This window comes from Pongo abelii, chromosome 7 (genome assembly GCF_028885655.2).
Source record: "Pongo abelii isolate AG06213 chromosome 7, NHGRI_mPonAbe1-v2.0_pri, whole genome shotgun sequence".
Lineage (NCBI taxonomy): Eukaryota > Metazoa > Chordata > Mammalia > Primates > Hominidae > Pongo > Pongo abelii.
In genome coordinates this window covers 24,376,648-24,389,050 of record NC_071992.2, presented here as the reverse complement: position 1 = coordinate 24,389,050, position 12,403 = coordinate 24,376,648, and the positions used below count along the sequence as shown (strand labels likewise).

Below are 12,403 nucleotides of genomic sequence, written 5' to 3'. Positions count from 1 at the left end.
ATCCCAAACCAAGGCCACCCTCCTCCCCGCCAACTCCCTTCCTGAACGCTGGCTTCTCGGCAGCTCAGAACTTCTCTGCCTGGAATGCCCGCAAAGGGGTACCCGCAGGGGCCCTAGGAGATGGAGAGAGCCTCCTGGCTGGGGGTTCACTGGGCACCCCCACCCATGGGCTGGTAACTTCCCGTTCCCGTGGGCCCTCACCTCACCCTCTCTGCAGGTCTTCACCCCACTTCCTGCCCCCTCCCTTGTCCTCTTTCAAGCACCTGGGGCCCAGGCTGTAAGGATGAGGAGAGGGCAGCCAAGGAGGGGACCCAGGTGCCAGCTCAGGGAGGAGAAGCCGTACCTGGCAACCCTCTCTCCCGGGACCTCAGGGCCACAGAGCCGCCTCTCGTTGGGTCTTCACTTGGCCTCTGGCTGCCGGGCTGCTATGTTTTCAGGGGATCACACCTGTGGGCGCAGCTGTGCCTCGCCTGCCTCAGGTGTGACTCATTCCCTCCCTCCACGCTCACTCTGTGAAGAGTGCCCTCCCCACACCCCTCACCTGCCTGTGCCCGCGTCTCAGCCTCCTTGCGTTCACACTCCGGCCCCCCTCCTCCCACAGCCTCTGTCCTGGGTGTGTGTAAACTCCTCTCCCACTGGCTGGTCTCCGGCCTCCCGGCATGACCACCTGGCCTGATGCACCTGCTCTGCCTCCCTGACTAGACTGGAAGCCCCTTGAGGGGAGAGGCAACTACAGGCAGGGTGAGCACAGCCCCGGGGGCACACAGACCTAGCCCCAAGTGCACAGCTGCGTCTCACCGGCTGTGTGACCTTCAGCAACCTCCTCGGCTCCTCCGGGCCTCAGTTTCCCCATGTGGAAAATAGGGATAATGTGCCGCTTACCCTCTTGTTGTAAAAATTGCTTGGCCACAGGCAAAAGCCAAGGATGGCACAGAGGTGTCAAAAACAGAGTCCCTGCCTCAAATGGGGTGGGGACTCCTGGGAAGGGACCCAAAGGAAGGGAAGTTCATCCATTCAATTCTTCCACGCAATCATTCCAACAACATTCATTCTTTGAATACTGAGCGCCAGGCACCGTGCTTGCCTCTGGGAATGGAGAGTGAATCAAACAAAAGCCCATCATTTCCTCAGAGAGCCCCTCCTGCATGCCTTGGACAGACTCCACGAATAGCCCCAGGTTCTTCTGGCAGGGCTTTCTGATGGGTGGGTTGTGAATTCACAAAACCCACCACAAAGACAAGTCAGCGAACCCAGGCAGGGCACGACTCTGTGGCATAGAAGGGGACATGTCCTGCTCATAGCCTCTCTGTGGCCCTAGGTAAGCCACGTCACTGCCCTCCCCTCTCTCATGGGTGAGCCATCTCCAGCAGCCTCTGATTCTCCCTTCACCTCCCCACTCAGGCCAGGTCGAGGCACAGAAGCATCTTTCAGGCAGGACCGTGGTGCAGGCAGCCCAGGGTCGGAGGGTTTGTTAGCTGCGGGAAGTGCCAGCGCTCCATCAAAGAGAGGGCGTGGGGTTGGTCTCTGTCCCAGGGAGAGGAGGCCTCAGCCCTGATATGTTTTGTGAGGGTATCAGGGAGTTCATGAAAAAAGAGCTGGGATGGGGGAATGGCAACCAGGCCGGTGGGTTCTGAGGAATGTTCGTTTCCAGGTCAGGATGGGCTGGACCTGCCCATTTAGAACCAGACCAGGGTGAGGATGGAGGTGGATGGAGGACTTGTTCTTCCAGCTGCTGTTGAACCCCTGCTGGGTCAGGCCGCACCCAGGTTCAAGAAACCAGCCAGGGCTAGGCCACTGCCCTGTCAACCATGAGCCCCTCCCCTCTGTCCTGACAGAACTGGGCACCACCACCTTTCACTCCAGCCACCACCTCTTCACACCTGTCTTAGGTGACAGTCCTAGAAGACAGGATTGCCAGGAAGAACATAAAAGCGCCCCAACCTGGGCCACCCTAAAGAAGTCCTTGACCTCACACCTGACCTTCCTTCTCCAAGGGCCCCTGGACGAGGGCTGCCTGGGCATTTGGTAGATTTCAGGAAGTGAGCTGGACCTGACTTCAGCATTTAATAATGATGTGACTTAGACAACTTAATTTCTCAGAGACTGGGTCTCTCCCTCTGTAAAATGGAATCATAACCTGCCATCGCGAGGCTCACGTTAGGTAACACACGGAGAGGCCCTGGTGCCCTGCTCACCTCTCAGCAGCAGCTGAGAAACAGAGCTTCCTTTCTTGGCAGAGTGGCCATGCCTGTACTGTGCCACCACTGCCACCCCACAGGGGCCTGCAAGCTCCAGGACTATAAAACCTTGTTCAGGGTTGGGCACGGTGGCTCACACTTGTAATCCCAGCACTTTGGGAGGCCGAGGTGGGTGGATCACCCGAGGTCAGGAGTTCGAGACCAGCCTGGCCAACATGGTGAAAACCTGTCTCTACTAAAAATACAAAAATTAGCTGGGCATGGTGCCACAACCCTGTAATCCCAGCTACTCAGGAGACTGAGGTGGGAAAATTGCTTGAAGACGGGAGGCAGAGACTGCAGTGAGCCCAGATCGGGCCACTGCGCTCCAGCCTGGGCAAAAGAATGAGACCCTATCTCACAAAAACAAACAAAAAACAAACAAACAAAAAACACCCCTGTTCAGGAGGAGTTTTGGCTGGCTGTGCCTCACCACTCCCAGCTTCCCGCAAAGGATTGCTCAAAAGCCTGAGCCCAAAGAAGAGAATAAACACACACACACACACACACACAAGGGCTTCGGTGTGGAAACAGCACACAGAAGGAAAACAGCATAATAGTTAGAAATGTCATCTAGCCCAGCAACCCCACAGTGGCAGCTCCAGAATCAAAACAGTCTGCAAACAAGGCCACATTCAGTCCCCCATCTCTGGTGTCTCCCTGCTACCAGGGCCTGTCACTGTTCATTCTCCCAGCACTTCTTGCCACACAGCTGCCCAATTGTGGGGGCTGCCCAATTGTGGGGGCTGCCCCAGCCTGCCTGACACCTAAGGGCAGAAATCTTTGGAGGTAATAATGGTGTTTTTCCATCCTCCTCTTACACACACCTGTCCCACCTGTCTCCCAGCACAGCCCTCCACAGAGGGAATTCCCATCTCCTAGACAGGAGGAGGCATCCCCTACCCCAAGGAAAAGGCGGCAGAGACAAGGTTCCTTGTGTCCAGGTTTATTTTACATTCTCTTCCAGAGGGGACGTGGGGCTGGGGGAGAGCCAGCAAGCAGGCGGGCAGCACACAGCAGTCTCCCTGGGGAATATTTGAGCCAGGCTAGTGGTGCCTGGCCCCACAGTGCGGGGTGATATGCCAGGGCCAGGCCCAGGACTTGGCAGCCCCTGGGAAGAGGTGGCCTTGGGGCCAGAGTTCTTGCCAGGCCTAGATCGCTAAGAAGGTGCTGCGTCTGTCCCCCGTCTTGCTCCGCTCCCCCACGCCCAGCTGGAGGCCAGAAGGCAAAGAGGGCAGCCGGCAAGCTGGGGTGGTGGGAGGAACCCCAGCAGGCGGGGGCGGCCTTTGGTCTCTAGGAGGCTAGGAAGCTGGTTCTGGTTAGAGGAACCCCGTGGGGGCAAAGCGGAGAGCTGATCCCTGTTAGAGGAAACGCTGGAGCAGGATGGGGGTGGGGGACTTGGGGTCTGGTCTCAATAAGGCCTGGAAATGGTCTCCACTTCAAAGCAGACCTCTGTATTTGGGGAGTGGGGTGGGGAGGAAATGAAAGGGCTGTGGGAGGAATGCCCGTGAGTGGTGGGTGGGAATCAGTCCAGGGGGCTTCGAGGGGGGTCCGAGGGAAAGGCTGCGGGGGTCGTCTGCAGATGCTGGGAGCGCAGGTCCTGGGGTAGGAGGATGTGGGCGGGGGTCCTCTCCCTCCCACGACTGCCACCGCTCCCCACCCCATCCTGGCTGGCTCCAAGTTGCCATGGAGACCACTCACACCGGGGCAACGTAATTTCCAGGGAACGTTCCGAATTTCTGGGTCCTCCTGGAGACACCTGAAAGAGGAAAGGCAGGAAGAGCGTTCCCCACTCCCTTCCTTAACAGGGATGCAGGGGTGAGGGCCTGCCCCCTGCCGGCAGTGCCCAGAACTGTAGGGGAGTTCTGTAGGGGAGCCCAGGGAGGGAATTGGATTTGCTCTCCTCCTTCCCGCCCCCTAGCGGCAGAAGCTTAGATGGGCAAAGCTACACTTTCCACACTCAACCACCAAAGAATCTGAGCAATCAACAAATGTGCATACACTGTACACAACACGGAGTCACTCCCCCCCTCCTCCGCAAAGTCGGGACGCAGGAGGAGGAATCACAGAACTGAAATCGGGAGAAACGTCCCTGGTCTAATAAGGCACCCTCACTTAGAGATGGGTGGGAAGGCCTATGGGAAGGGCTGAATGCATTGCCCGAGAGCACCCCGACGCTTAGGAGTAAGCTTGGGACTCCGATCCAGGTTTCTCAGCCCCACAGAAACTCGTGTCTTGAAAAGGGGGAACCCCAGCGGGCAAAGCATCTGGGGGGCCTGGCACCCGATGCTTCCCCAAAGCCAGCACTTCTGTTGGCTGCTTTCCTTCGTGCCCTGAAGAGAACGACGCCCTGGAGGAAACTGGCAGCAGCCCAGGGTCACTGATGGAATCACTGGGGACTCAGGCCAGGGTTGACGACCTTCAGAGCCCTGCCCCTTTCCCCTGCCCACCTCTGCCTCTGGAGCAGCCCTTGGGGAGAGCTCCTGGTGGAAAGAACCAGGGCTCACACCTGTGTATCCCCACACCCCCCAGCTGGTTCCTCCAGCCTGGGAGGAAGAGGGAATGGAGAAATATAGAAATACAGAAATGTAATAAATATTATTATATTCCTATATATAGAAAAATAGGAATATAAACTGAAATGAATGTCACTCCTGACCTTGGGTGAATGGATGATCCTGGGCCTCCCCTTCCAGGCTGGCACCCTGACTTCCTTGGGGGCAGCCCATGCTCGTCCCACCCCCACCCTCGTCCTCTGCCCTGAGTACCTCCCTTTCCTCTTGGCCTCCCCAAATCCTTCCCCTGCCCTTCCAGGCCCACTCGCTCATTTCCTCCAGGAAGCCTTCCCTGACCTGCACTAACTAAAATGGTCACCACTTGCCACATGCGGCCGTTGGGCACTTGAGATGTGCCTGTGCAACTGAGGAACTGGATTTTTAATTTATTTCATTTGAGCTACATTTCAGCAGCTGAATGCAGCCAGTGGCTGCCACACCGGAAAGGGCACAGGTCTCGCCCATTCCTCTCAAAGCACTTGTGACTCCTAACACAAAAGTGGTACTTTTTCTTCTTGTCTGCATAGGTCTGCAAAACTTTAGTAGTAGTTGTAAAAAAATTCCAAAGCAAAAGTGTATCCAGTAAATTTGAATGCATCTCCAAGCACCGCCTCCCTCCCTCCCCCACCAGAAGGTAGGGGCCATTCACAGCCTAGTGCTTAATGGTCCTGGGTGGGTCAGGAGACTGGCTGGCAGCTGTACTGGGATCAGATCAGGAAGGGTGGGCTGCCAGGTCAAGGGGCTGCCCAAGCAGCCCCCCAACTCCTCAGGCTTCAAAGCCTGCTTGGGGCAGGGCAGGGGGCTTCTGGCCACTCTCTTCTCTCTGGGGATGGCCCATCCTTTGAAGATGAGACCTGCACAGGGCCCGCCCACTCTGGGGAAAGAGGCAATGTGAAGCCTGGTGGGTTGGTCACCTTGATTCAGGCTGAGGCCAACCTGAGGCTTCCTCCATTTGTCCTTGGTCAGAGCTACCCTTGGGCCAGCCCTGAGGGGCTGGGACCTTTCTCCACTCCCTCTTCCTCCCAGGCTGGAGAAGCCAGCTAGGTCAACTGTGAGCCCTGGTCCTTTCCACCAGGAGCTCTCCCCCAGGGCTGCTCCAGAGGCAGGGGTGTGCAGGAGGAAGAGGCAGAGCTCTGGAGGTTGGGAACCCTGGCCTGGGTCCCCAGTGACTCCATCAGTGACCCTGGACTGGTGCCAGTTTCCCCCTGGGCCTTGGCCTCTTCAGGGCATGAAGGAAGGCAGCCGACAGAAGTGCTGGCTTTGGGGAAGCATCGGGTGCCAGGCCCCCCCAGTAGCCCGGTCGGAAGCTGAGTGGGGGGGGTGGTCGGCCATGAATCTTTGCTGAAGCAGCACTGGCAGGCAGCAGCACCCCACCCACATCCCCTGGGGCCCTGAGATGCCCCCTCCCGGCCTGCCCACATACCCACAAACCAGCCATCGTCACACTGCTGCATGACGTCCACCCTGTCCCCCTCACGCAGCTCCAGCTCGTCTTCATTCTGGGGCCTGTACTGGTACATCGCCCGGTACCTGCGAGAAGCGTCATCATGGCAACCAGAGAATGGGCCCAGAGGCTCTAACCCAAGTTTTGCCACTTCCTGTGAATGCCCCAGGGTCCCTTCATGCTCTCACTAGCCCCTGATCCAGCTCCTCAGAGCAACTCTGCCTGTGCTCAGTGCAGTCTTTCCCAGGCCTGCCTCCTGCCCTCTGGGCCCTAAGCACTGAACCGTTGCCTCCTCTGAACACTTGGTGCCTTCCTGTCCATTCTACCAGCTCCACACTTCAATTATACACGCTCCGACCTCAGGGCTAGAAACCCAATGAGGAGACCAAGGCCACATAGCTGCCAGGAGGGACTGGGAACATCACAGACCAGCGCCTCCTCCCTGCCCCAAATCACCATAAGCTCTTCGAGGACAAGGGCTACCTGGTAGAAGTTTCCCAAATCCACAGGTGGGGACTTGGGGGAGGGTGGAATATGGGGCATTGCCAGCCAGTGACCCCCCCACGTCTGATCAAGCGCCCTCAGATGGTACTCACGGGGTCCAGTGTATCTGAGAGGTGTTAGGAGAGGAGGTCCCCAGGTCCAGGGGATGGCTGGGACCTCGAGGGTGGGACAGAGCTGGACCAGGGGTGCCAAGATTCTGAGGATTGATAGGAAGAAAGGGATGTCAGAGGAAGGAAGATGATGGGTACATGTAAGCCTGAGGGAGGAGGCCCAAAATGGGCGTTCCCAATCAACCTGCCAGCGTGCCTTACACACGGCTTCATCTTAGCCTCCAAACCCCCAGGGCACAGGGACACCTGCTGTGACTGTTTCATTTCACAGGGGCCAGAAAACTAAGGCCCAAGTAAGGTGAGTGCCTGGGTTTCTGGATGCCAGCATGGATGAACCAAGAACACCCAGAGGCAGGAGCCTGGGCTGGCTTTGGGATTCCATCTAGAGCTCCCTGGGCTAGAGCTTGGTAGGTTGAGGTCCCCCAGGCCAGGGTGGGGCTGCCATACTAGCTTCTGCCCTGTCACCCCACTCCTCTGTCCCAGGGCTGTCTGGGAAGGATTCCCAAGTGTGGACAAGTCACGGGGGTGGGGGATGAGGGGTGAGGAGGAGGTCGATTCTCTGGTGGAGGCATGCTACCTCACCTGGGTCTGGGGTCTAGGCTCCTGGGTGGGGAAGGAGAAGCCAGTGCGACGGGGGGAGGTCTGCCCCACCCAGTCGGTGGGGTCAGCTGGGCTGCGTGGGGCTGAGGGGGAGCTGGGGTGACGGGCTGAACGGGCGGCAGCGGTCAGGCGGGGAGACGTGGGGAGCTGGGGGCCGTCGTCACAGAGCCGGAGCCGGGGTTCACGAGACACCTGCACGTAGCTGGCAGGGAATATGCCTTGGCGCCCTGTGCCCGTGATGCGCCCCTCGTACCAGTTCTCGTTCACCTTGCGTATCAGGCAGATGTGCTCTCCCTGAGGGGGGAAAAGTCAGTGTCTGTGGGGCCTTCCTGGTGCCATGGACCCAAGGGTGCCTTATCTGGGCTGTCTCATTCAACCCTAACACGTTGGACACACGAGGGATCGGAATCGCAGCGGGGCCAGCAGGTTACCCGAGTCACACGGTAAGAGCAGGAGCCAGGAACCAAGCCCAGGCTGCCCGGGTGAGGCTGAGGCTGAGACTGGGTCCTCCCTCTTGGGAAGCTCACAGGTGTGCATCCCCCCTCGGCGTTCATAGCAAGGTCCCTCCCCAGAGCTCTGATCACAGGTGAGCCCATGGCTAATAATGCAGATCCAAACCCAGTTCTACCAGGCCAAGCTGTGTGGCCTCAGGCAGGCTGCTCTGTCTCTCTGAGCCTTGTTTTCTCCTATGTTAAGTGAAAATAACCATACTGGCACTATGAGGTGCGAACGAGATCAACAGTCCACTCCTTAGACACACTGGACAGGCGCTACCACTACTGCCCTGCCTGGGTCCTGTTCCTGCCTCACGCTGGGGGACCCTGTCATGAGTGTGTCAAAAACACACTCCCCAGGACAGGCAGGGAGTCTCAAGGCCACAGGCTGGCTGACATTAGGTAGAACCACCCCCTGGGAGGGTGGTCTCCAGCCCTTGCCTTCCCCTGTCCTCTCCTGCCCCCATCTGTCTCCATCCAGCCACCTTCTTCCCCCTCTGTCCCTGGGGCTAGCTCTTCTGGGAGGCATTCACTATGGTCCGTCTTTGGCTTATTTTGGGAACATGATCGCTGCTCCCAAAATCAACCAAAGGCAGACCACTTCCCTGCTTTCTAGAACAGCATCTTTCAAACTTGTTTCACCACAATCTACAGTTAAAAATGTTTTAATAACAGCCCAGAATACATATATAGTGCGTACACAGAACTGCCTACGGTATGATAAAGTGCTTTCTGCCCGCAACGCATGCTAACATTTCTGTCTATACCTTTAAAAATGCTGAGTATGATCCCCTGCAACCTGCAGTTGAAAATATATATATATAACTCTAGAAGTTTATGATGATCTTTTAAAAATGGACCAAAATTACTTGGGAGGCTGGGGCAGGGACAGGGGGATCGCTTGAGCCCAGGAGTTCAAGGCCAGCCCGGGCAACGTAGTGAGATGCTATCTCAAAAAAAAAAAAGCAAAAAAAAAAAAGACTACACTAAAGGAAGCATAATGAAAGAGACTGGGGAAAACTTTGAAATCCTGGGTGAAGCTAGGTACATCGGACTCTTTTTTAAAGAAGTGTTTTTAGGCTGGGCGCGGTGGCTCACGCCTGTAATCCCAACACTTTAGGAGGCCGAGGCGGGTGGATTATGAGGTCAAGAGATTGAGACCATCCTGGCCAACATCGTGAAACCCCATCTCTACTAAAAATACAAAAATTAGCTAGGTGTGGTGGCGCACACCTGTAATCCCAGTTACTTGGGAAGCTGAGGCGGGAGAATCACTTGAACCCAGGAGGCAGAGGTTACAGTGAGCCGAGATGGCACCACTGTACTACAGCCTGGCGATAGAGTGAGACTCTGTCTCAAAAAAAAAAGTGTTTTTAGTGCACATATTTACCTACATCTTCACCTGCCCCCACACACCCCTCCGTCTCCTGCCTGGCCCACCTTGCGGAAGGACAGCTCCACCTCCAGGTCCCCCTTGAAGGTGTACTGGGCCACAGCCTCTCCATACTCCAGCACCTGGTAGGTCGGGGGCTTGATGGGCTTCGGGATCTCATCTGCGGGCAGCACCTGCATGAAGAAAGAGCATGAGAAAGATTTGGCCTGGGCATCAACATAGCACAGGCTGGGGGTTCCTGTGAGACAGCAAAGAGAAGGTGTGCCTGCCCCTAGGCAGAGAAAAGATATAAACACCAGACATAAGCCCTGGGGGCAGCCACGGGTGGGCACAGCCAAGGGGAGCTGGAGGATGGGGAGGAGTCTAGGAAGGCTCCCTGGAAGAAGAATTTTCCATAGGGATATATGGAGTGGGCATTACTGAAATGAAGAACTCCAAGAGAAAAGATGGAAGCCAGTCCGATTAGAAAGTTTAAGTTGGACCACAGAAGAAAATGAGGCGTTCCAAGCAGCAAGGGGAACTTGGGGAACTGTTCCAAAACTGAGCATTCACCCTTTTCTCACTGCCGAGAACCGGGTGTCCCTGGGTTCCAGTGTCTTGGTTCCTCCTCCCCATCTACCCCAGCCGGAGCCCAGGATCCTCATGTTCTCTTTACTTCACTCTGCCCATAAAAATCAAGCAACCAATAAACTATTTCACACAAAGATAGAAATGACTGGCGGAGTGAAATACTGTATATACTTTGTGAAATTTCAGGACCAAGTGGATCATCGTGCAAGCAAGGGAGGCCTAATGATACCTATCAAATCAAGAGCCTGAATTAAACAACAATCCAACCCGTGGGTCAAAGAGGAAGTCACAAAGGAGATGAGAAAACAGTCAGAGTTGATGAAAAATCAAAATGTGTGAGATGCAGTTAAAGCAGCATTCTAGGGAAAAATGTTTCAAATGAATAGTCTAAACTTTCACCCTAAGAAACTTAGAAAAATAACAAATTAAACCTAAAGCAAACAACAACAAGGAAATAATAAAGAAGCAGAAATCAATGAAATTTAAAACAAAAACGAGAGAAAAAAATCAGTAAAATCCAAAGATCAAGTAAATTAATAAAGCTCTAGCCGAATAAGAGAAGACACAAATTGCCAACATCAGGAATGAAAGAGAACATAATCAGCCGGGCACGGTGGCTCCCGCCTGTAATCCCAGCACTTTGGGAGGCTGAGGTGGGCGGATCACCTGAGGTCAGGAGTTCGAGACCAGCCTGGCCAACATATAGTGAAACCTTGTCTCTTCTAAAAAATTACAAAAATTATCTGGGTGTGGTGGCGCACGCCTGTAGTCCCAGCTACTTAGGAAGCTGAGGCAGGAGAATCGCTTGAACCCGGGAGGTGGAGGTTGCAGTGCACCAAGATCCTGCCACTGCACTCCAGCCTGGGCAACAGAGCAAGACTCCGTCTCTCAAAAAAAACAAAAGAAAAGAGAAGATATCACTACATATTTTACCCACATGAACAGGTAGTAAGAGACTATAATGAACACCTTTATGCCAGTAATTTGGATAACTTGACATATCTTAAAAGTCACAAATAGCAAAGATAACCTATCACCCTTTATCTGTCAAGCCCAGAACCTGTCTCTGGAATCAAAAGACCTGGATTCAGATTCTGGATCTTTTACTTAATAACTTCTCGCTGAACCTTGGCATCCCCATCTGTAAAAGAGAGATAATCTATCACTCTCTGGGCAGTGAGAGGAACCAGGGCAGTAATACACCTGAAAGAGGTTATGTGTGTATATGTAATTTATAAACTGTTGCACACTTCCCACTCTTGCTAGTTGCCATTAGGATGATTCCCAAAGACAGCTTTAGAAAGATGGATCTGAATGGTTAAAGTCTGGGACACGAATGGTTGAGGAGCTGGCTGCTGGGTCCTCCCCTGGGCTGGGCTCCACCCTCATTTAGTAAACATTTCCTGGGGTCATGCACAGCATTGGGCCAGGCCCTGTGGGGGCCAAGGACAATTCTGAGACACACCCCAGCCCCTCACAGTTTTTTGCCTTAGGAAACCCAAGGTTTGCTCTAAGTCTTTCCCAACCCCTGAGCCCTCCCAGCCCAGCCCCACTTGCTCTTGTCTCTCCTGCTCACCTCCACATAATTAGCAGGGAAGATGCCCAGGCGGCCGTGGTGCTCTCCCTCCAGCCAGTTCTTGTCCACCTCCTTGTGGATGTAGACAATGTCACCCTTCTGCAGAGTCAGCTCCCTGCAGGCGAGGACGAGGACCGCAGGGTAAGCTGAAGCCTTCCCAAGCCTCCTTCCCTTCAGACCCTGCCCAATACACCCCAGTCCTCTCACCCTTTGGGGATGCCCACTGCAGCCCAGTCCCCCTCCCCATCCCCCTCTGGGATAGCAGAGATTGCCTTGGGTGGAAGGGGAGGGGAAGGAGGGTGCTTACTTGGGGGACTGAGCCTGGAAGTCAAACTTGAGCCTGGCGGCCTTCCTCTAGGCAGGGGAGAGGACAGAGTGGGCTATCTCAGTTGGGCGGGTGGCAGATCCAGGATGGCAGCCTTGGGACCACTCCAGGTCCCCCACACCTGGTCCCCTCCTTACCTTCTTCTCTTCCCTCCTGGCTGGGCTGCCCCCTCCGTTAGAGGCACTAGGGTCTGTGGAGAAGCACAACCTCAGCTTGGGGAGGCCATACCTGGGGGATGGGGTTGCGATGGGGTTGCACCCCCAGCTAGGGCAGGCACTGGCAGAAGCAAGGGGCTCTGTGACCTGCCACCCCTGGGGCACCAGCGTGCCTGGTGGGTGGGCATCTCCGTGAGAAAGAGAGCAGGGCTGGGTCCTTACCTCGGGTTGAGGAAGGGTAGACAAAGTCCCTCTGACCTAGGAAGGGGCTTCCTCCATCAGCCATTCTGTGGGAGCTCAGGGACCGGGCGGAACCCAGGTAAGGTGCATGCGGGGAGCTGGAGCTCCAGGCTGAGGCCGAGCTGCACGGGGCACAGAGACTGAGCCTCCAGCCTGGGGCTCCGCGCCCCACCCTGGTCACCCCCAGACCGCTCTGACCC

General features: G+C 55.6%; 1 protein-coding gene across 14 annotated transcripts in view; it reads right to left on the bottom strand.

Moving 5' to 3' along the window:
* Positions 1-3,167: 3,167 nt before the first annotated feature.
* The window catches only part of SORBS3 (sorbin and SH3 domain containing 3), a 33,637-nt gene continuing 24,401 nt past the window's right edge, over positions 3,168-12,403 (bottom strand). For all 14 annotated transcript variants that reach the window (XM_054561329.2, XM_063726571.1, XM_054561331.2 and 11 more), the window contains 9 exons: positions 12,186-12,325; positions 11,946-11,998; positions 11,791-11,837; positions 11,484-11,598; positions 9,385-9,510; positions 7,433-7,744; positions 6,833-6,936; positions 6,216-6,322; positions 3,168-3,996 (listed from right to left, as the gene is read on the bottom strand). In XM_054561329.2, coding sequence (XP_054417304.1) covers positions 3,935-3,996; positions 6,216-6,322; positions 6,833-6,936; positions 7,433-7,744; positions 9,385-9,510; positions 11,484-11,598; positions 11,791-11,837; positions 11,946-11,998; positions 12,186-12,325 — 1,066 coding nt within the window. In that variant the 3' untranslated portion in view covers positions 3,168-3,934. The remainder of the gene's footprint in view (positions 3,997-6,215; positions 6,323-6,832; positions 6,937-7,432; positions 7,745-9,384; positions 9,511-11,483; positions 11,599-11,790; positions 11,838-11,945; positions 11,999-12,185; positions 12,326-12,403) is intronic.